The sequence below is a fragment of the Clarias gariepinus genome, chromosome 4 (assembly GCF_024256425.1).
Source record: "Clarias gariepinus isolate MV-2021 ecotype Netherlands chromosome 4, CGAR_prim_01v2, whole genome shotgun sequence".
In the NCBI taxonomy this organism is placed as follows: domain Eukaryota; kingdom Metazoa; phylum Chordata; class Actinopteri; order Siluriformes; family Clariidae; genus Clarias; species Clarias gariepinus.
This window is the reverse complement of record NC_071103.1, coordinates 37,663,589-37,687,300: the sequence shown is the minus strand read 5'-3', so window position 1 is coordinate 37,687,300 and position 23,712 is coordinate 37,663,589. Positions and strand designations below refer to the sequence as shown.

General features: G+C 37.2%; 1 protein-coding gene across 1 annotated transcript; it reads left to right on the top strand.

Annotated features, from left to right (window-relative positions):
* The first annotated feature begins 954 nt into the window (after positions 1–954).
* On the top strand, positions 955–23,475 carry LOC128520024 (NACHT, LRR and PYD domains-containing protein 3-like). The gene is made up of 12 exons (XM_053494034.1): positions 955–1,052; positions 2,822–2,895; positions 3,324–3,440; positions 3,683–3,799; positions 7,703–7,766; positions 11,468–11,666; positions 13,407–15,174; positions 17,916–18,089; positions 20,108–20,281; positions 21,721–21,894; positions 22,586–22,762; positions 22,978–23,475. The coding sequence occupies exons 2-12, from the start codon at positions 2,843–2,845 to the stop codon at positions 22,985–22,987; spliced, it is 3,027 nt and encodes a 1,008-aa protein (XP_053350009.1). The 5' UTR covers positions 955–1,052; positions 2,822–2,842; the 3' UTR covers positions 22,988–23,475.
* Positions 23,476–23,712: the final 237 nt, after the last annotated feature.

Genomic DNA, 23,712 nt, shown 5'->3' with positions numbered 1-23,712 from the left:
AGTAGTATTAAAGCCTGAAAATTAGTTAATGTTGTTATTTAGAATAAACAAGAAAAGGTAATGTAATTTAAACCCTGATACAAACCTACAAAAATAAAAGCCTACTTGAATTGACTTGACACACCATGGGCAGTTTGAGAACATCAGTTATCCCAATCGCTGGAGTACCCGGAGGAAACCCACCAAGCATGGGGAGAACATACAAACTCCATGTATTTGTGCACACATGGGTACATAATAATTTTTTTATATCGATAAGTGTTTAGTCACTGTCAAGACAACTAATGATTTATGTTTTTTATAATGAAATAATTGCGGAACAATTTCCAGGCTGCTTTGTGATTTTCAGTCTAACATCCTATCAGTGGTGGTGATTTTGTACAGTATGCAGTGTTTGGGGGACAGTTTGTGTTTATTCAAATGGATGTGAATTAATAAGTAATGTATTTGATCATTTCCAAAAGGCACATCAATTTGTGTGGTAATATTTTATTTTACCATACCATATTATTATTATTATTATTATTATTCTCTATATTCAATCGTAATTTATAAAATGTATTTGAATCACCACAAACGGTCCCCAATACACTGTGCCTGAATCAGCGCTGGTAGTTATCCACTATATACATTTAAAATTAAAAGGTTTTTTTTTTTTTCACATAGCACCCAAGAAAATGTTATGAACTTAACTGATTATGGAACTAAAAATAAATAAATGTAAATGGTCTGTTCTATTAATACAACTGTGATGATGGTTGCCATAACACTCACTGCATTTATTTTTTAAAGACTTTTACAACAAACAAAAAATTAAAAAACGTAGCATCATTAATTTTGGGCTTTACTGCGCTTCGTAGAACCTCAGGGGTACGAGCACAGCCTCTCGGTGACTCAGCTTTTTCTCTGAAAGCGCGCTCCCTGTGCTGGTGCACGTGGTGTGGAAAACACATCAAAGGGGAACAGAGTTTGATACGAGAAAGGAGAAAGTGAAACTCGCGACTCCATTCTGTGTCGAGGGGAAAATATGAATGATCTGGAATAAATTCACAGTGAGTATTTAAGACTAAACATTTAACATAACCCCGTGGGAATATTGGAACAGAAAGGCTAATTATTATTTTCTCTATACATTAAAGACATTTGTGTTTGAGATCAAACGATGATAAATACGATTAATTGTAGCTTTTGCCTTCTGATCACAGAGAACACGCAGCTTTGGTACTGTAGGTGATGTCCCATTGACGTGTTTTTATTAAACCGTTTGACTGTATACTGTATATACTGTATGCAGTACACACACACACACACACACACACACACACGTTTTTTTTCACTTGTATGAATCTACATAAATGCTCAAGCATCCTTCATCCTATTTTATCCTATCATCTCTCTTAAGATTCAAATGTGATTTATTGTTAAATATTTACTTTTGTATTGCCAAAGCTCAGAAATAAGTCACAAGGAAATAACAAGAGTAGAGAGATAAAAAAAAGATTTAAAAAACAGAATAGTGTTCAAAGAGTCATCATAAATAAATGTATAAATGTGACACTTGTAAAAATTTAATTATTTCAAAAAAAAAAAGGAAAAGGTAAGCAAAGTTAATAATAATGATAATAAGAACGACTGTGTGTGTGTGATATACAGTGATGTGGTCACTCGCTGCCCCTCACTTCGCAGCAGGTGTGTGTGTGTGTGTGTTGTGCCTGTCTCCCTGCCATCCCCTCGCCCTCTTTCTCATGCTCTCTCTCACACATTTACCAATAAAGCCAAAGAAACAAGATGATTTGAACTACAAATGGCAAAGTGGTGAAGTGTTTGCCCTATTATCCAGAGACCTGTAGTTCAATTCTCGGGTGATGCTGTAGCCTCCCAGGGGCCTAGAGAAAGCTGATTGGCCGAGCTCTCTCAGAGGGGAGGGATGGGAGGCACTTAGTGCTCACACATCAATCACAGCTCATGCGGGCAGGAGAGAGCAGATAGCACTGTGTGTTTTGCCGCACCCCAACTAGCGTCACATGGTTTGCAGGAAACATTTGATAATCTCCGGACTGATATTAGCTAATAGTACTGCCCTAATGATAGGTGGGAATTGGACATGACTACATTAGGAAGAACATTGAGAACCCCCCCAACAAACATATCAGTGGTGTGACTTGAAGCAGGCAGTCTGATTATGGTTCCAGCGTACTGTGAAAACTTTCTACCTTGATGGCATCCAAGCACTAGTGAAACACTGGGATAAGTGCATTAGTGTAGAAGTTAATTATATAGAGAAATAAAGGGAGTTTATAGTTTCAGAACTGTTCTGTTATTCTGCACAATCAAAGTCCTACTTTGACTTGAACACTCCTCATATTTACATACTTAAATGGGACTTTGTCTATTTTAAGGTACTGGTACAGTTTCACTTGTTAAATGATGATCTGTATTTCATCACTGCATCCCTGTACTGTGCAATGTTTCATCTATCCATCCATCCATCCATCCATCCATCCATCCATCCATCCATCCATCCATCCATCCATCCATTCAACTCAAGAAAATGTTATCAACTTAATTGATTATGGAACTAAAAATAAATAAATGTAAATGGTCTATTGTATTAATACAACTGTGATAATAGTTGCCATAACACTCACTGCATTAATTTTTTTAAGACTTCCATTACTGAGATAAAAACAAACAAACAAACAAACAAGAACCATAACGTCATTAATTTTGGGCTTTACTGAGCTCATCCATCTTCTTTGCACAGTACTACATGTGTCCTGCAGTATATATTATCTCTGTGTGTCTCTGTGTGTTTTCTTAGGTGTAATCTATATGAATTGACATGAACTCCAAAATGAGAGTGTCTGGGGAACAGGAGACAAAGAAAAGTGAGAGGTGAGTAAAAGGTGTGACTTGGTGAAAAAAAATGCTGATGAAAAAATTAGCTTAAAATGAAAAACACTAAACATATTAGACTCTGAACACCGATATGTATTTGGGAAAAGGTATATCAAATATAAAAAAAGCCTTATCAAATGTATCTGAGAAAAAAAAAGATTGTGAATCATTTACTAATTGTGTATTTCACCTCTCCTGGATTCCACCTCTCCTTAGTGTCATCTTTTATTAAATGTAGTTATTGTGCCTTTCCTTGTTCCTGTTAATTTTGTACCCGTTTAAATAATCGGTTTGACCAATTTAAAATCCCACATCATGCATTAATGTTGTTACAGTTTTAAAGGTCTCATTGGTACATGAAAAAGCAAGAAATCTTGTATGATGGAGAAGATGCATAACACATATTTTGTTTTTGGCTGTATTAGTCTGATTCAGGAAGAGAGATCAGACTCACTTGAACCCAGCTGTGTGTCCACGAAAAGTGACAGCTCAATGAATCATCCACCACTGCTTCAAAAGCAAGACAAGTCTAGTTCTCTGAGGTGAGGATTATTTGGCAAAAGAACCGTTGAGCAAATAAGTGTTAACAAAGTAGCTGCATACAGTATACCTTCAAAGCAGATTTTGGTGGTTTCGTCAATCATATTTTCTAATGCAGTTCAAGATTTTAGCTATTGATTCCTCTATTAAAGAATTCAGCTTGAGCTACAATACATATTGTGTCCTATTTTATGTCATACTTGTTTCTCTACCGATATGGAGCTCAAACAACATTATACTATAGTCTCATGCAGGGTAAGAGATTGGACTCACCTGACCCCAGCTGTGTGTCCATGAAGAGTGACACATCAATGAATCATCCACCATTGCTCAGAGAGGGAGACAGTTCTATTGATATAAGGTAAGGATCAAAGAGAGGAAACTTTTGTCATGGTACATAGATGAGGATGCAAGTTCAGATTCCTTATGATTGCCTGCTTGACCTTAGTTTAGTTTTGTCATGAGTTAGAGATAAGAACATAAAAACAAGACATGCTCATGAACATAAACCCAACATCCCTTTAATAGGCTACCCTAACCAATCAAAAAACACAAAATGGTTGACATGAACAAAGCCATGTGACAGTGCACTTGCCACTGAGGGGAGCTGTTATGATTTCCTCACAATTTGGGGCAAGTAAGGTTTTAAAAAAGCTTTCATGGATGCAGTTAATTATTTTGTCTGTTTATTTCTACTTATTTTTGCCTTATTCTTATTTGTATCCCAGCATGAGCTATAATACACACTGTTTCATGTTTTATAGTATACTTACTGCTCAATTAATATTTGACTTAAACAACACTGTGCTCTAGTCTGATGCAGAGGAAGAGACTCACTGCAGGTAATCAGATTCACTTGAACCAGCTTTGAAAAGAGTGACCAGTCATTGAACCATCCAGCACTGTTCAGAGACAATTCTGCATTAGATGTTTGTATAGTCATGTGTAGAAGTTAGTGTCCCTTCTTTTAGATTAAAAAAAAAAAAACATGCATGCAATACTAAGTAGTCATTTAATTAAATTTTTGAATTCGAATAGGTTGTAAGACCCAGGTTTAGCAAAAATAAATTTAAGTAATCGTAATTATTTCATGTATGACTTTATCACTCTCTCAAATTGTTCTGGAGGAAGTTTGGGTCATTTTTTGGGTATTCACTTATGCACAGCTCTTTTTAGGTCCCACCACAGTATTTCAGTTGGAATAAGTGTGGAATAAGGGGACTTTGACTGACCATTTCAAAACCTTGATCCTTTTATTTTTTCAGCCATTGTGATGTGGCATTCCTAGTGTGATTTAGGTCCTTGTCCTGTTGCATTGTCAGAACTGGTGCAGACAGGTTGGACCCAAAAGCAGTAAATAAGTGAAGGCCACTTTTGACTCACATGGAGCTGAAGAAAGTTTTTTCAACAGAAAGCCTGAAGGCTAAAATGTAGTGAGAGCAACCAGGTTTGATAGTGCTAGACAGTATAAAGTCAGAGCAGATTCTTCAGGCATGGTTCAGAGCAGATTCAACAAATAGGGTCCAGAGCTGACTCACCAAACCCCGTCCAGAGCAGATAACCGAGGCAGTTCAGGTTCAGGTCCTAAGCTATACAGATATCAGTTGGAAGCACTTCTTCTCTCATGTTTGGTGTAGTCACAGTGGACCATTTGTCTTCATCTATCTCTGTCTAACACATCTTCCTTTCTTACTCCAGTCTCCTGCATGACCTTTCTCCTGCCTGGTAGCTCCATCTCTAACATTCTTCTCCTGATACACTTCATCCCTCCTCTGCACATGTCCAAACCATCTTAATCTGGCCTCTTTAACCTTGTCCTAAAACCATCCTCCCTGAACTGTCACTCTAATACAGTGGAACCTCGGATTATGAGCACAATTCGTTTAGGAAGTGGGCTCGTATTCCAAAACACTCGTAAACCAAATTTAATTTTTCCATAAGAAATAATGGAAAATTAAATTATTCGTTCTACAGCCTAAAAAAAATTAATACTTAAAAATAATTAATACGAAATATTAAGTAAAAATAAAACAAATTAACCTGCACTTTATCTTTCAAAAAAGTAAAAAATAAATCCCGGCAGATAAGTGTTTTCTTTTGTGCACTCAGGCGTTGTGTATGCGTGTGCGTGTGTGTGTGTATGTGAGGCTAGAGTAAGTGGAGACTCTTGCTTCAGCCTCTGCTGTCTCCTCCTCCTCATCTTACACATTAAAACTTTCTCCTCTTGTTTAAACACACACACACACATTAACAGAAATACTGTTGTTCTCTTCTAAATTATTAAAGCTTCTCCGCTTTTTTTTCTGCATTGTCAGGTTATAGTACAAACTTTCGGGTGGATCCTGCACTTAAATCCAACTAAAAAAACTAATGAAGGGCAAAACTCAGGCTATATATCCTAGCTTACATCTCGCATTCGCGTTCACACACACCGGACTGCATTACCCACAATGCATCTCCCGCACTGGACTACACTTCTGTAAACAGCGGTCATAAATCAACGTCTCTCTCCCGCTACACTGTTTTATCTGAAAATTAGCAATAAACATCGCTCATGACACTCGTGTGGGCGTAAACTAACAGAATCACTGCTGTAAAGTAAAACAAACAAACCACCACCTTACCACTGAAAAGATTTGCGACAGAGCAGTATTTCTTCGGAGAGCAGTGTGTCTCTCGCCTGTGTGTGTCTGTGTGTGTGTTTGTGAATAAGGGTCACACACACACACACACACACACACACAGTCGGCACAGTGTCAAATTACGTGCGCACGCACACACACACACACACACCGCGATGAGAAAGAAAATTGATTTTTAACCTCTGTATTGAGACTTTCTTATGCTTTACTTGCGCGCACACACGTGTTATAAGAAACAGTAAACGTGCTGTACACACGCGCTTCCGAACATAAAATTAAATATGTTTTAAACACACACACGGGGTCAGAGTGTTATAGTAAACAGTACACGCATGCACGGATGTTGATTATACCAGTAAGAGACGAGCACTAAGACCCAGCAGGGGAGACGATTCCACAGCGCAAGAGAGTGAAAAACCGGTTGTTGCTCAATTGTGATTACATGACGCTCGGGGTCAAAACAAGAAGCACATGCATGAAACATGACACTCGGGGTTCGTAAACCAAGACAATGTTTGTTTTTCAAGTCAAAATTGATTAAAAATCATTGCTCGTCTTGCGGAAAACTCGTAAACCGCGTTACTCGTAATCCGAGGTTCCACTGTATACTAATTCCTTATCCTGTCTGTTCTTGTCACTCCCAACGCAAATCACAGCATCTTCAGCTCTGCTACTTCTATCTCCTTTCTGTCTTTTTGTCAGTGGCAACATCCCCAAACCATACAACATTTCTGGTCCTGGAAATTTTAATTTTTGCTGTCACAGATCACTCTGGCTACTCTTCTCTACCCATTCCACCCCTACCTACACTCTTTTCTTCATTCTCTACCACATTCCCTATTGCTTTGGACACATCTTTTGTATCCAGAAAATCCCCAAAAGGGCAGCGCATGAATAAAAAGGTCAACACACAGGAAGTGCCCCAAACAAAATGTTCGCTGACCTAAAAGAGCAAATCATGACATGCATAACCCAATTTTGCCCAAGCTTTAGCCGTTTAACAGATGGCCTCATATTTGCCTCTAGAATACGCTGATGTACAGAGGACTTCATGGTTGACTCAGTGGAAGGGGGCCCAGGTTCTGTGGCTGCAAAAACAAGCCCAAATCACCACGCCATGCTTGATAGTGTGTATGAGATGTTTTTTACTGAAATTATGTTAGTTTTTTTTCTAAGAATAATGATGTTCATTAAGGCCAAACAACTACACTTTTTTCTCATCTGTCCATAGGACATTGTTCTAGAAGCCTTGTGCTTTGTTCAGATGCAAGGCAGAAGAGACTTTCTCCTGTCAACCCTTGCAAACAAACCATACTTATTCAGTTTTCTTCTACTTGTGCTTTTATGGACTTTAACATTTAACATGCTCAATAAGGCCTGTAAGGTCTAAGACGTAACTTTAGTGTTATTTCTGAGTATTAGTTTGCCCTTGGGGCAAATATCCTGGGATGCCCACTCCTGGGAAGATTGGTACCTGTATTGAATGCTTTTCACTTGTGACTAATCTTTTTCACTGAAGAACGATGAACTCCAAATGGTTTGGAAATCATTTCATAACACTTTCCAAATTGTAAAATGAATAATGTAAAATGAAGACCTATATTTGTTTTATTTATTCACAGATTCAAAAAGAGGACAATGGAATCAAAAATAGTCACTAAAAATCAATTGGAGTCTGTATTCAAGGTTTGTATAGAATTTATACTAGCACACCCATGAAAAATTTGCAGTTTATCACAGATATTTTTCCACCTTAAAAACACAAAGTCTAAAAAGCACACTTTTTAGAGAAAATAAAGTAAATATCTTACAATATCATGGTTGCGTACGTGTATACATCCTTAACTAATATTTAAAAAAAACAGCTTTTGCTTATAATAGAGAGCTCTGTGTTAATTTGGGTAAGAGTAAAAAATTATCACTTCATATCATCATTTAGCAAGTTTATTCCACTTTTCCTTTCAAAAATGTTTCGAGACCCATGACAAAATATTGTTGCTCAGAATAATGTTTTTAGTCCCATTAGACTGAATTGAGCTTTCTCATTACAAGCTTGACTTAATGGTGACTTAGAAGAAACTAAGAGTCATAACAGAGATACAACATGAGACTTACTGTACTTAAGAAACTTTTAAGAAATCTAAGATGTACATCAGAAACAGAACTGCATTTGAAGGAGAAGCAAATGAGCCACATATAAGACCATGATAAGATTATAGCCAGATATAAATGAAAATTTATCAGCATGAGACACAAATGGGAAATATTGCATTGGGAAATATTTTATTGAACATAAAAAAATTCGCAATTAGGAGCACACAGTGATGAGCCACAACTAACACCACCTGAGGATAGACCAGTGTCCATACTGACCTCTGTCCACCACAACATTAAAACCAGCAGGTTAACAATATTAAAATATTACAGTTTACTATTACCACTAATTTGTAACTCAAGCCCCTGTGTTAAAATGTATACATAAATGTAATAAACTTTAATGTGCAAAATACAATATACAATTATGTTATGTAAACATTTCAGAAAAGCTTGGAGTGAGACTTAGGCATAGAATATGGGCATGGTTTTTTGACGCCCCCGGCGTGCATACACCACACACCTTACCCTACATGGCTAAGGTTTGGTATACTCTATTAGGACAAAGAAAATTACAATATCTGCATTGAGTTTATCAAACACAAAACACTGCATCACTATTTATATTTACAATAACATTCAAGGGATAACTCACTTGATTAAGAAAGAATCCTACAAAACACACAATATTATGTGTAATGTATGACGGCTTCTGCATACACTTGTACTGCCGAAGCTCAGAATCAAGTAAAAAATATAAACATGCATTTAACTTTGCAGTCTAACATAAAGTGACACTAGGGATGAAAGCTAATGAAGAAAGGTAAAATGAAGGCAAAGCTAGTAATAATAATAATAATAATAATGGAGAACGTACTGTTAAAGGAGAACCGTTACTGATAAAAAAAAAGGAAAGAAGAAATGAAAATGAAAAATAATGTTTTTGTAAATAAAATGTTATTGTAGCAATGTTATTGTAAAATATTTAAATAAACAGTTCTCGTCTCCACATTTGTTGGCCTCCACATGAGGCTCTTCAAGCTTTTTTAATTATTCAAATAATAATCATCCTGCTTTTTTTTTTTGCTGTTTGTGTTCAGCATTTAATAATTATTTGACCACAAATGGTTGAAATGTGATTGTGAATTTATGACTGAAATATACCTGCTCACATCGCGCGCACTTTCACTTTGTAAAAGACGATATGAATAACTTGACCCCCACTCCCCCGCCCCATAGTTCTAGTAATGAAAATCTCACAAAAAAGTCCATATTATAATAAACAGAATGAGCAGCTCACCTCTTATATCTTCTAGGCCGAATCATTTGTTTTTTTGACGCTATACAGTCAATTACACAGAAAACAGAATTGAACACTTCTTCTAATGAGTCTTCTGGTCTCCAAATACTCTCCAATCTGACTTCGCTTAAGCTATATGGAAAAAAAATAGTGGATGAAAATTTCACTCTCTAGATGTACAAAGCTGGGAGAGACATACTCCAAAAGATGTGCAACTATAATTGCAGTGAAAAAAAAAAGGTTGTTCTACAAAGTATTGACTCAGGGGGGCTAAAAACAAATGCATGCCACAATTTTCAGATTTTTATTTATAAATAATTTTGAAAAACATTTATATATTTTTTTTCACTTCACAATTATATGTTACTTTGTGTTGGTCTATCACATAAAATCCCAATAAAATTGGTAGTGTGGAAGGGTCTAAAAAACGGAAAGTTAAATAAATAGTGTGCAAAAAAAAAAATAGAGAAAAATGAGTGTGTAGTGTGGAATGCGACCAAGCAGGTGGGAAAAACAAGAAAACATTTGTGGTTGTAACATAAAAATATGGAAAAGTTTGGGGGTTATAAAAAAGTTTGTTAAAAGGCACTGTACATTGCCACTTTTCATATTTTTGCAGAAAACAATGCTATGCAATATACAATTTTGTTTGTCTAGGACATTATTCATAACCAATAAAAAACTGCATTACTGTATGTGGACATACAGTTTGAATTTTCAATACATGCAACTTATATAAATAATTAACTTGGGACCACTTGTTTAAAAATATGTAAGCTATAGTCAACATACAATAACATAATGTAATCAATACAATAACTATATATGTAAAATACAGTCAATCAGCCATAACATTAAAAGCTCTAATGGGTGAAGTAAATAACATTGAGTATCTGCTTATGTTGATGCTGGTCAAAGGGTGGGATTTCTTAGGTAGCAAGTAAACAGCCAGTTTTAATGTTCACTGTTAAAAACTCCTATAATGTCCACATACGAACTAGCCCCTGGAGTAGGGGAGAAGATGGCCTGGTCTAATGGATTGCATTTCTTTAATTTCAAGTGGATGGCTGAGTGCCTTACTTACCTGGGCCATAAGTGTCGCCAATAAGGCATGCTGAAGAAGGCAGTTTGATGCTCTGGGCAACATTCTGCCAAAAACCCTGGGTCCTGACATTGCGGCCAATGGTACTCTGACACATACAGTAACACCAATCAAAAATCCTTGCAGATAAAATATTCCCTGATTTCAGCAGCCTCTTTCAGCATGACAATGCACCCTGTTACACTGCAAAATTATTTAGGAATGGTTTAAAGAGCATGACAAAGAGCTCAAGGTGTTGATGTAACAACTTGGTCGTCAGACATCTTGTGGTCCATGGTTCAGAGTGGTTTTGGTGACACCAGAAGGACCTACTGTACACAGTATTAAGCAGCTGATTTACTGTTATAGCTGACTGATTTATATGTAACATTTCCCTTATATTATATATTATTATTAATTATATTATTAATTTTTATTACCATTTATTCGGCTGCTCTTATTGTTTTACATTTTTCATATATTTTCCATATATTTTCTATATTGTGTATTTTGTGTACAGATATTTTATTTTTAACTTTTATTTGTATATTTTTATCTTTATTTTATTCTTCTCTAGGTAAACTTACCCTTTATTTTAATTTTCATATTTATTTCCTATTCATATTCTTAGGTCGCGAGCAGTTGTCTAAGCATTTTACTGTGAATTTGAATTTGAATATTAACTGCTAAATGCCCAAATGTAAATGTATTATATTTTGTATGGGAAAGGTTGTGTTATGTACTATTTAAGTAATATCTAATTGCTTTATGGTTAATAATGAAGTATGTATAATTAAAGAGAACAACTCTATTGTTTATGCTGGCATCTCTGTCACTCTGTGTCTCTTTATATGCTAGAATTGTCTCTCACTGAGGAATTAAATTTTATTTAATAAATTGTTTTCTAATCAGGAGCTGGAAAACAAAGTCATCGCTCTGTTAAAGAATGAGCTGAAGAGATTTATGAAGCTTTTGAGCGCAGATTACCCATCATGCTCTGAGGAGGAGGATGAGGAGGATCACATCAGTGTTAGAGAGGGAGTGCTGAAGATTACACTGCATGTTCTGAAGAACATGAGCCACACAGATCTCGCTAACACACTGCAGAACAGTAAGAGCTTATAACATCATACTGTATGGGATGAAAACAAGTCCAGACAATAAAAACATGACGTTGACCATGCTGAACTTGATACACTTTATCAGTATAGGATATAACACACTACTGATAATATAACTAACTCATAATTCACTAATGTACATAAACGTAAACACTCAGGATTGCACTTTTTATAACTAATAAACATATTGTATACACTCACCTAAAGGATTATTAGGAACACCATACTAATACAGTGTTTGACCCCCTTTCGCCTTCAGAACTGCCATAATTTTACGTGGCATTGATTCAACAAGGTGCTGAAAGCATTCTTTAGAAATGTTGGCCCATATTGATAGGATAGCATCTTGCAGTTGATGGAGATTTGTGGGATGCACATCCAGGGCACGAAGCTCCCGTTCCACCACATCCCAAAGATGCTCTATTGGGTTGAGATCTGGTGACTGTGAGGGTCATTTTAGTACAGTGAACTCATTGTCATGTTCAAGAAACCAATTTGAAATGATTTGAGCTTTGTGACATGGTGCATTATCCTGCTGGAAGTAGCCATCAGAGGATGGGTACATGGTGGTCATAAAGGGATGGACATGGTCAGAAACAATGCTCAGGTAGCCCGTGGCATTTAAACGATGCCCAATTGCCATTAAGGGGCCTAAAGTGTGCCAAGAAAACATCCCCACCAGCACCCTGCACAGTGGTAACAAGGCATGATGGATCCATGTTCTTATTCTGTTTACGCCAAATTCTGACTCTACCATTTGAATGTCTCAACAGAAATCGAGACTTATCAGACCAGGCAACATTTTTCCAGTCTTCAGCTGTCCAATTTTGGTAAGTTCGTGCAAATTGTAGTCTCTTTTTCCTATTTGTAGTGGAGATGAGTGGTACCCGGTGGGGTCTTCTGCTGTTGTAGCCCATCCGCCTCAAGGTTGCGCGTGTTGTGGCTTCACAAATGCTTTGCTGCATACCTCGGTTGTAACGGCCCATAATGGATGTTTTTCCCTTTTCACACCGTTCTTTGTAAACCCTAGAAATGGTTGTGCGTGAAAATCCCAGTAACTGAGCAGATTGTGAAATACTCAGACCGGCCCGTGTGGCACCAACAACCATGCCACGCTCAAAATTGCTTAAATCACCTTTCTTTCCCATTCTGACATTCAGTTTGGAGCTCAGGAGATCAGGAGTGACCAGGACCACACCCCTAAATGCATTGAAGCAACTGCTATGTAATTGGTTGATTAGATAATTGCATTAATGAAAAATTTTACAGGTGTTCCTAATAATCCTTTAGGTGAGTGTGTAATAACCTCTTTTATGCACGTCTGGTTAGATGCTAACTGTATTTCGTTGCCTTGTACACAATGTGCAGTGACAATAAAATTGAATCTAATCTAATCTATTGTGATATTAGATCACTAATGATATTACATACTGTATGATCTACAGTCACCTCTCAATGTATTATCCAAGGTCACTACGTTTGTTTTTGCTATACATATTTAAATAAATATAGTATAGAAAATACATATAGCTAAAAATCTGATCTGTTGTCTCATTGACATCTTTTGATCTGCAACTTAAATGCCTTAGGTTTTAATTATTTAATGGCAGTATAGCAAAAACAAAATAATAGGCTGCGCTATTTCAATACTTTCAGAGGGGACTAATTATAGAGTGATCTGTCTGAAAATACCAGTTGCTCAGATTTTTTTAAACATTTTTTTTTATCAGAACTCATCTCTGTTTACCAGCAAAAACTTAAATCCAAACTGAGTGAGAAATGTAAAAGAATTAATGAAGGAATCTCACAGCATGGAAGCTCAGCACTTCTGAATGAGATCTACACAGAGCTCTATATCACAGTGGGTTGGAGTGGAGACATCAATAATGAACATGAGGTGAGACAGATTGAGACAGTGTCCAGGAGAACAGCAACACAGGAGACACCCATCAAATGTAATAATCTCTTTAAAGACAAGTCCATCAGAAGTGTGCTGACAAAAGGAGTTGCTGGAATTGGAAAAACAGTCTCTGTGCAGAAGTTCATTTTGGACTGGGCTGAAGGAAAAGCAAATCAGGACATCACCTTCATATTTCCACTTCCCTTTAGAGAGCTGAATCTGATGAAGCAGGAAAATCTCAGTCTGATGAACCTTCTTTATCAATTTTTCCCGGAAATAAAAGAATTATACTTTATAGACTCTGAAATTCACAAAGTCCTGGTTATCTTTGATGGTCTGGATGAGTGTCGACTTCCTCTAAATTTCCAGAACAATGAGAGATTGTGTGATGTGACACAGTCAGCCTCCGTGGATGTGCTGCTGACAAACCTCATCAAGGGGAACCTGCTTCCCTCTGCTCTCCTCTGGATCACTTCTCGACCAGGAGCAGCCAATCAGATTCCTTCTATGTGTGTAGACCAGGTAACAGAGGTACGAGGGTTCAGTGATCCTCAGAAAGAGGAGTACTTCAGAAAGAGGATTGTTGATAGGAGCCTGGCCAATAAAATCATCTCACATATGAAGTCTTCAAGAAGCCTCTACATCATGTGCCACATCCCAGTCTTCTGCTGGATCTCAGCCACTGTTCTAGAGAGAATGTTGGGAGAAGCAGAGAGTGGAGAGACCCCCAAGACTCTGACTCAAATGTTCACACACCTCCTGATCTTTCAGATCAAACACAAGGACCAAAAGTACCATCTGAAATGTGACCCTGATCCTCAGCAGACCAGAGAGAGTATCCTGGCACTGGGAAAACTGGCTTTCCGACAGCTGGAGAAAGGAAATCTGATTTTCTATGAGGAAGACCTGAGAGAGAGTGGCATTGATGTCAGAGAAGTGTCGGTGTACTCAGGAGTGTGTACCCAAATCTTCAGAGAGGAGTTTAGGCTTCACCTAGGGAAGGTCTTCAGCTTTGTTCATCTGAGTGTTCAGGAGTTTCTGGCTGCTTTATACACATTTCTCTCCTTCATCAACAAACATATTGCAAAACAACAAACCAGTGATCTGTCTGATCTTTTCACCAAGACAAAAATGTCTGATTTCCTGAAGAGTGCAGTGGACAAGGCCTTAAAGAGTGAGAATGGACACCTAGACCTTTTCCTCCGCTTTCTTCTGGGTCTCTCACTGGAGTCCAATCAGACTCTCTTAGGGCACCTACTGCCCCAGACAGGAAGCAGCTCGCACAGCAAACATGAAACAGTTGAATACATCAAGGAGAAGATCAGGGAGAACCCATCTCCAGATAAATCCATCAATCTGTTCCACTGTCTGAATGAACTGAATGATTATTCTCTAGTGCAGGAAGTACAGTGTTACCTGAACAGAGATTACCGGTGTCTCAGTGGAGTCAGACTCTCTCCTGCTCAGTGGTCAGCTCTGGTGTTTGTGTTGCTGAACTCAGAAGATAATTTGGATGTGTTTGATTTGAGGAAATATAACAGATCAGAGGAATGTCTTCTGAGGCTTCTGCCAGTCGTCAAAGCATCCAGAAAAGCTGAGTGAGTAATTTCAATATTATTTTATAAATGGAAAATAAGAAAGCTTATCGAAGAGTTTGTATTTTTTTCCTCTTTAGTGTTTTTATGCTTACATTACCAAATTCATGAAGCTGAAAAAGTTCTTAAAAGTCATTTTAAAAAGATAAATAGTCATAAAATATATAGATTCTGTTATGACATTTTGGGTTAGATATAAAGAAAGGCACCGGACATGGCCCATTCCTCTCAGAGAGAGAATATGTGGTAAAGGTTAATTAGGTACAGTAGGGGAACAGATGTTAGTGGTGCTTGTGTGACTGAGAGAGGAGATTTACATTTACGGCATTTGGTAGATGCCCTTATCCAAAGCAGCTTACATAAGTGCTTTGAAGTTTCTACCAATAGATAGATAACTTTATTAATCCCAAAAGGAAATTGTAAGTGTGTGCATATGTGCGCATGAATGTGCTTGATGTGTGGGTGTGAAAGAGATGACAAGCCAGTGCCATTAAACAATTAAGTAGTATTATAGCATGGCTGTTATGCAGTTTTAGGCATGAGGGTGCAGCCTGAGTGCCAAAGGCATCACAGCTTTGCTATATCCAGCAATACAGCATGACCTTGCATGTGATATCGCTTATATACAACAGTTCTGAAAACACTATTCATTATCAATTGATTATGATTTGTTTGTTTACCCGCTATTTTCAACACCAGCTTATGTACTTCTGCGACTGGTTGAAATAACTACCTGTGATTGGCAGAGCTGGCCACTGAAAGTCATTGTAATTAACAGGGGTAAGGTAGTTTAAATGTTTTTGCTACCAGATGAGGAGAATAAAACATGGACGTGGTCAACAATACTGTAAATGTTGTATGTTTCACTTTGTATTTCAATTTATTCTACTTTGAATCAGCAACTCTGTTACCTTATGAGTTCCGGGTTTGAATCCCACAAAGAGTTAAATGAAAAGATAATGCGCTATGTAAGGTGTGCAATCCAATGTCTCATACACAGCAAGTAGTGGCCTTGGAGGTTGGAGACCGATTTGGAATTCAGCCTTGTGTTAGGAGCTAGTGACCTTTGTACCTGTAGATGTTTAATAAATTAACACCTGTAGTTTATGTTTTTTTTCCCCAATTAATTTGTACTGTTGTTATAAATTATCATGAATATGTATCACTGCAATGCAATGGCCAATGGAGAAACTTGCAACATCTGGCTGTGCACCTTCTAGGCGTTTTAGCCTGTGTATGGTCACATTGGTGTGTCCCTTGTTTAACCCAAGTCCAAGTTATTTTCTACTTAATACTTCAGGTAAGTGTGGATAAAAGTTTTTTAGGGAGAGTTAAGCTTTTCCCTTTTGTGATCTTTTGTTTTTCTGTTATGCTCCAGGAGAGCTTTGTTTAGTCACAGGCCCTTAGTTGCTAAATGACATTATAGCATTTAGCAACCACTCAGCATCTGATCTCATAACCAATTTGGATGATAACAGATAGCAAGAATTGTTTTGCAGTCATACTGTGTTAGGCTTCTTGGAAGTCCAGTTCGTTATTAGCGGCTCAGGTACAAAACTGTAGGAAATTCTAGACCAGGGCCCGTATTTAATAAGCATCTCAGAATCACTTGTAGAAACCAGGCTCAAAGTTCATTTTGAACTAAAAATCTTCTTACCTCAGAGTAGGACATAAAATATATTTATAATGCTCTCTATACTTGCTTTCGGCAAGGAGTAGGACTGTGCAGAGAAAATGTGACGTCCCATTTTCACTGAGAGCTGTACAATATGGCTGCGGCTCTTTGCTTGCGTCAGTTGACCTTAGTACACCTTTTGACATCACAGAAAATGTAGTTGGAATTAAAGGGGCGGCCCTTTCCTGGCTCAGACCTTAATTGACTGATCATTATCAATTTGTAGATTTAAATTGTGACAATTCACCATGTTCTAAAGTAAAGTTTCATGTTCCACAGGGTTCGGTTTTAGGTCCGCTGCTTTACCTGCTTCCTCTGGTTAACATATTTCGGAAACATTAGTTTCCACTGTTATGACGATGATATACAGTTACAGTATATGTCTCAGCAAATCTAGATGAGAAAAAAGCTTAAGTGGTCTTTAACATGTCTCAGAAGAACAAGTAGTTTCAGAGAGTGATTTGTTTATTTGCTAATGGGGACACAAGTGCACAGCACCGAAAAAAACCTCAATAGGTTATGTACAGGAAACAGAAATTAACGGTTTATCTCATGAGTCGTCTATTCCGAGTGGTTCGTTCTCTTGTCACGTGACTCCCATAGATGCTATGCAGTGCAATAAATTCAAAATAACGAAGGACTAGAAGATATAAGAGGTGAGCTACTCATTTTGTCTATCATATGTGCTTAGCTGCATTGTAACATTTTTATAAGTACAGACAAAATTTTTGTATGTAGATACGTTGGGGTCTATTTATTGAAAATGTAAAATTTTATTTCTGTATTTCGGTATTTTATTGCTCAGTCAGGCTTTAAAGGCTCAAAACATTTTTGTAGGCTCTATGGCCTTTTTGCTTCTGTCTTGGATTTGATTTAACTCTTTGGATTAATTGCAGTTAATGCAGTTTCACCAAGCAATTTCTAATCATGGTTATTCATAATGTTTTTTTGTGAATGGAGATTATACATGCAATGTTGAGTATGAACATTTGAACAAGATGTCCTACTGTAGGTGCGCTTTCTGCTGTTCAGTGTGACATCACCACCTGTTGATATTTTTCTTTCCTAGGCTTTGTTGGTGTGACCTCACAGACGAAAGCTGTAGAGCTCTGTCCTCAGTTCTCAGCTCGAACTCCTCCAGTCTGAGAGAATTGGCCCTAAGTAACAATAAACTGCAGGATTCAGGAGTGAAGCTACTCTCTGATGGACTGGAGAGTCCACACTGTACACTGAAGACACTCAGGTCGGGTTATCACTTTCACCTTTTGTTTATTTGATTGTCATTATTATAGTATAAATAATATTATTAATAATAAGAAGAATACTGTACAGGTATTCCTGTGAATAAGGTTCAGCATCAAGCCTGATGTATGGTAGAGGATGGCAAAACATTAACCATTTTAATTTAGAAGTTTTCAAAAATAATACTTGTATTTTAAGTAGAAATTTACATTTCACCCTATGGTGGGTTGGTTAATAATAAATGGTAAACAATATTTTAAATAATTAAATAACCTTGACTATGCTGATGATATCACCATAACCTCTGATAAAAGGATTGGATGTTGGATGCATGATATGCTAAAGTCGGCCTAATGCTAAATGCACCCAAAACAAAATCCATTCCTTCTATATCATTGTGGACATTTCAACTGAAAGGTTATATGGATTTGATATAGGCGATTTCTGACCAGGAAGAGGAGGATAAACATGAATCAATCTTAGTGTGTAGTGCAATCACCTGGACCCTCATCAAAAGAGAGAATGGATGTTACACCTGCATGATCCACGTGATCCTGAACATCAGTTGGCTCAATCACAACAAATAAAAATATACCGGAGACTTGACAAAGTTGTCGGAAGTCATCAAAGGAAGGTGTTTTGGAGTAGCTGGCCATAGCTATCAAAAAAGGATACACCAATCTCACAAACTGTTACTGTGGGAGCCTATCCATGGGGTGGCAGATAGAGGAAATAGGGTAAATAGCTACACCCAGCTAATTTTTACAAGATACCAGCCTGGACAACTTGTCTGAATTAGGGGCGTGTATGAATGAGTACAACATCTGGGGTGATTATGTATCCCATTTCAAACTACATGGCAGAACCACTCTCTGAACGTTGCAAAAAGCCAGAAATGGTATTGATGTGGAAAATCATTTGCCAAACAAAGAGGGTGTGTAAAACAGACCGAAAACACAACCAAATAGGAAAGTCACAGGGAGATAAAAGATCTCCCTGCTATATGTCTGGATAAAAGATCCAGACATAGCCAAATAGGTATATAAGACACAGCACAATTCTTCTTTGTCTTTCGGCTGTTCCCTTTCAGGGGTCGCCACAGCGAATCATCTGCTTCCATCTAACCCTATTCTCTGCTTCCATCTAACTCTATTCTCATCCTCTTTTCTCACACCAACTAACTTCGTGTCCTCTCTCACTACATCCATAAATCTCCTCTTTGGTCTTCCTGTAGACCTCCTGCCTGGCATTTCCAACCTCAGCATCCTTCTACCGATATATTCACAATCTCTCCTCTGAACATGTCCAATCTGGTCTCTTTGACTTTATCTCCATAACATATAACATGGGTTGTCCCACTAATGAACCCAGAAAAAGGATTTAGTTCCACATCTTTGCTTTGATGTCATGAACACTTAAAAATGTCACTTAGAAATTTGTAGGCAAACAGTTACATATGGACAGTTGTATGGTACCGTAACCATGGATTGCGAGTAGCTTAGTTTGCAAGTGTTTTGCAAGATTAGCAAAACTTTTTAATAAATGTAAAATTGATAAACGAGCGAGGTCTTGCATTATGAGTAATACATATATTACTACATACATGCTGTCTTTGCCACGTGTCACAAGATTACAACTGAGCAAGTTTTTCTTTTCTCTCTTGCTGCGGTTATTGTGAGAGGGCACTGCGCAGAGGGCATTAACTATTTCATCCATGAACACACACTAAGCACACCAATTTGGGCTGTCTACGATTCTACCTGCTCAATTTTCATTCTTTGTCCTGCAAAAAGTCAGCACAGAAATAGTAAGGAATAGAACTAATGAGCTATGATTAGATGACAGCATAATAGACTATATCTATGTTTTTTAGAAAATCTACATAGATAGACAAAGCAGTTTATGCAAATAATTTTATGTATTTGACTCTATACTCTACAATTTCAAATGTGTACTTCAGAAATTCTTTTGGTTTAAGTGTTGCAGTGATTCAGTATTGTATAATCATTTTTCTCACAGGCTGTGTGAATGTGATCTCACAGAGGATTGCTGTAGAGCTCTGTCCTCAGTTCTCAGCTCAAACTCCTCCAGTCTGAAAGAACTGGACCTGAGTTACAATAATCTACAGGATTTAGGAGTGAAGCTGCTCTCTGCTGGACTGGAGAATCCACACTGTACACTGGAGACACTCAGGTCGGGTCATCACTTTCAGATTTAGTTTATTTGATTGTCATTCTTATAGAATAAACCTAATAATAGTAAAATATAGTATAATCATATGAATACCAACATTGACAAAATATTTCATTTTATCAAAATTTAAAATAGAAATTGCACCAATTATTAATTAATCATAGCACAGAAGTGCTGCCATGCATGTACTATTTTAAGGTGTGTTTGGCTAACTGCAGGAAAGCTGGCATTTGATATTCTCTTTTTTTTCTCTTAACATAAACAACATTTTTTATTTAAACTCTAAAGTGAACAAAGAACCACATAGGTGAGTTAAAAGTGTCTAAGAAATTGCATGACCTGGGCAACTATGCAAATTTGATCACTTTTTAAACAGTCTTACTTTTTTGCTCGGTCTATTCTTGCTTGAATTTTCCTGCACCATATTTAACAACCATTTTACAATTAAACTTTAAACCCTTAAAAAATTATTGAAAAGTACCATTTACATTTATGACATTTGGCAGATGCCATTACCCAGAACAACTTGCGCAAGTGCTTTGAAGTTTTCATTAAAACATATATCCCTACACTGGTTCACAAGGTTCCTGACTAGAAGTCACAAACACTGTATCTTAAATGTGAATGTTTAGCAAAAGTTTGGCAAAGACCAATTGCGAAGACACATTCGGCTGAAGCAGAGGTGGAGCCTTCCCCCAAAATGTTTGTAGCATTTCAAACAATAGTAACCATCTGCAGATACTTTTTTTGCAGTGTGAATTTGCCAACTATTATCCCCATTGTTATACAGTGCGTTGGTCGCCTTCTTTGTCTTTCAGCTGTGCCGTTTCAGGGGTCGCCAATCTGCCTCCATCTAACCCTATCCTCTGCATGTTCTTCTCTCAACCCAACTACCTTCATGTCTTCTCTCACTGCATCCATAAATCACATCTTCAGTCTTTCTGCCAGGCAGTTCCAACCTCAGCATCCTTTTACAGATACATTCACAATCTCTCCTCTGAAGTCCAAACCTGGCCCCTCTGACTTTATCTCCAAAACATCTAACATTGGCTTTTCCTCTGATGGGCTCATTCTTCATTCTATCCATCCTTGTGACTCCCATAGAGAACATCAACATAATCAGCTCTGTTACCTCCAGCTCTTCAGTCTTTCTTCAGTGCCACTGCCTCTAAGCCGTAGAGCATCGCTGGTCTCACCACTGTCTTAAGCACCTTTCCTTTCACTCTTGCTGATACTCTTTTGTTACATAACACACCTGACACTTTTCTCCACCCATTCCAACCTGCCTGTACCCGCCTCTTCACCTCCTTTCCACACTCTCTGTTGCTTTGGATTGTTGACCCTATGTACTTAAAGTCCTGCACCTTCTTTACCTCTGCTCCCTGTAGCCTCACAGTTCCATCTAGTCCTTCTCATTAACACACATATTTCTTTCCCAGGCTGTGTCGGTGTAATCTGACAGAGGAAAGCTGTGGATTTCTGTCCTCAGTTCTTAGCTCAAACTCCTCCAGTCTGAGAGAACTGGACCTGAGTGACAATAATCTACAGGATTTAGGAGTAAAGCTGCTCTCTGCTGGACTGGAGAATCCACACTGTACACTGGAGACACTGAGGTCAGGTCATCACATTCACACTGTGGATTCTGTATTTCTGTCATGTCGCTGTATAAGTTGAATGAAATGGTGTCCTATCATTGAGCACAATTAACAAAAACAGCAGCATGTCACAGTCATGAAAAATCAGGTGGCTTAGGTGGAACCAATTGCAGACTCAAAGACAAAGACATAGGATTGTGGTTTTAGTAAATCAGTTGGAATTAGGCTGGTTAAAATACTTGCATCAACAGCTGTGATTATCTGAGGAGTCTGTGTGTAGTAAGGGGTTTTCCCAAGTCTGTTGGTAAATGGGGAATTCCCTATGAAGTTGGGATGATCAGATCGCTGACATGGATGGAATGAGGAGAATCCAGAAATGCAGCAAGAGAAGAAATCGACAAAGACAAGTAGGAAGTCTTTAAGCAGAGGCAGAATGAACACACCCACTAAACAAATGTTTAGTACACCTCTTAAGTGGAGGTTAAATAACAGGGAATTATTGTGTATTGTGTACTTGAATCAACAGAATATGAGGTTATGAACTGAGTCAAGTCTCAGGGTGTTTCAGAGACAAGTAGGCAACCTTTGACTAGAGACAGAGTAAAGACATCCACTAAATAAATGTTCAGTTAACCTTCTAAGCAGAGGGTACATAACAGCCAATTCCAAGTGAGAATCCCTTATCTAAAGCACTCTATTCTCTCTACAGATTGGTACAGTGCAGTATTACAGGTGAAGGTTGTGCTGCTATAGTTTTAGCTCTGAGGTCAAACCCTTCATCACACCTAAGAGAGCTGAATCTGAATTACAATCAACCAGGAGAATCAGGAGTAAAGCAGCTCTCTGATGTACTGAAGGATCCACACTATAAACTGGAGACACTAAAGTGAGTAATTGACACACACTAACACACAGTATTTATACACTTTAGATGAGATTCTTAATGTGATTGTACAGTAATAAAGATTGTATTTATAGTTTTAATTTTTTTCACAACCCTGTAAGTTCTCATCACTGTGTGTTTACACATGTAAGAAACAACTGATTCTGATAAATGTCTGACCAAACTTGATTATTCTCTCATTTTCTTTTTTTTCACAGATTTAATTGATTTTAATTTAGATCTGAGTCTCACACAGAGGATGATGAAGATAATCTTACGCTATAAAGCTTTTTTATAAACAGCTGTAAGAACTGAAATGTCTACTACTTTGCTTTCAGTGATAATAATCTGATGGTCTACAACATGTCAGGACTTCATCTTCTCTAACTGTTTGTAAAATTCACCAGCTAAGAGAAATCAACTTTAAACGAACAGTACTGAATCGCTTCTTGTTGACAGCTAAACCCGAACGCTGTTAATGTACAGATATCATGTGATTTGTAAATAGAGGTGTTTTTTTCTCATTTACAAGTAGAATAAGGCAACAGTTATGTTTAAAAAACTTAATACATAACATTAAATGATCTTATAGTATTAGTTTATAACAGTAATTTAGTCAGGGCACAAAGTTATACATTGTTTATACACAATTATAAACATAAAACAGTATTAGATTTAGCAAATTCTAACTGTGCAAATTTTTGTGTGCTTTTTCTCAAATGTATGCTGTGCATAATATGTTTACAACAACCATAAGTGTGATTTTCAAATCATATTTTTTTTCCAAATGGCATGTTTAAAAATGTCTTGTATTGTTTATATATATATATATATATATATATATATATATATATATATATATAAATGTCTTGTATTGTATGTATGTATGTATGTATATATATATATATATATATATATATATATATATATATATATATATATGTGTGTGCGTG

Coding starts and splice junctions, on each gene's coding strand:
- LOC128520024 (XM_053494034.1), top strand. CDS start 2,843: ATGAACTCCAAAATGAGAGTGTCTGGGGAACAGGAGACAAAGAAAAGT. Junction 7,767..11,467: donor AATTGGAGTCTGTATTCAAG/GTTTGTATAGAA, acceptor TTTTCTAATCAG/GAGCTGGAAAACAAAGTCAT. Junction 21,895..22,585: donor TGTACACTGGAGACACTGAG/GTCAGGTCATCA, acceptor TTCTCTCTACAG/ATTGGTACAGTGCAGTATTA.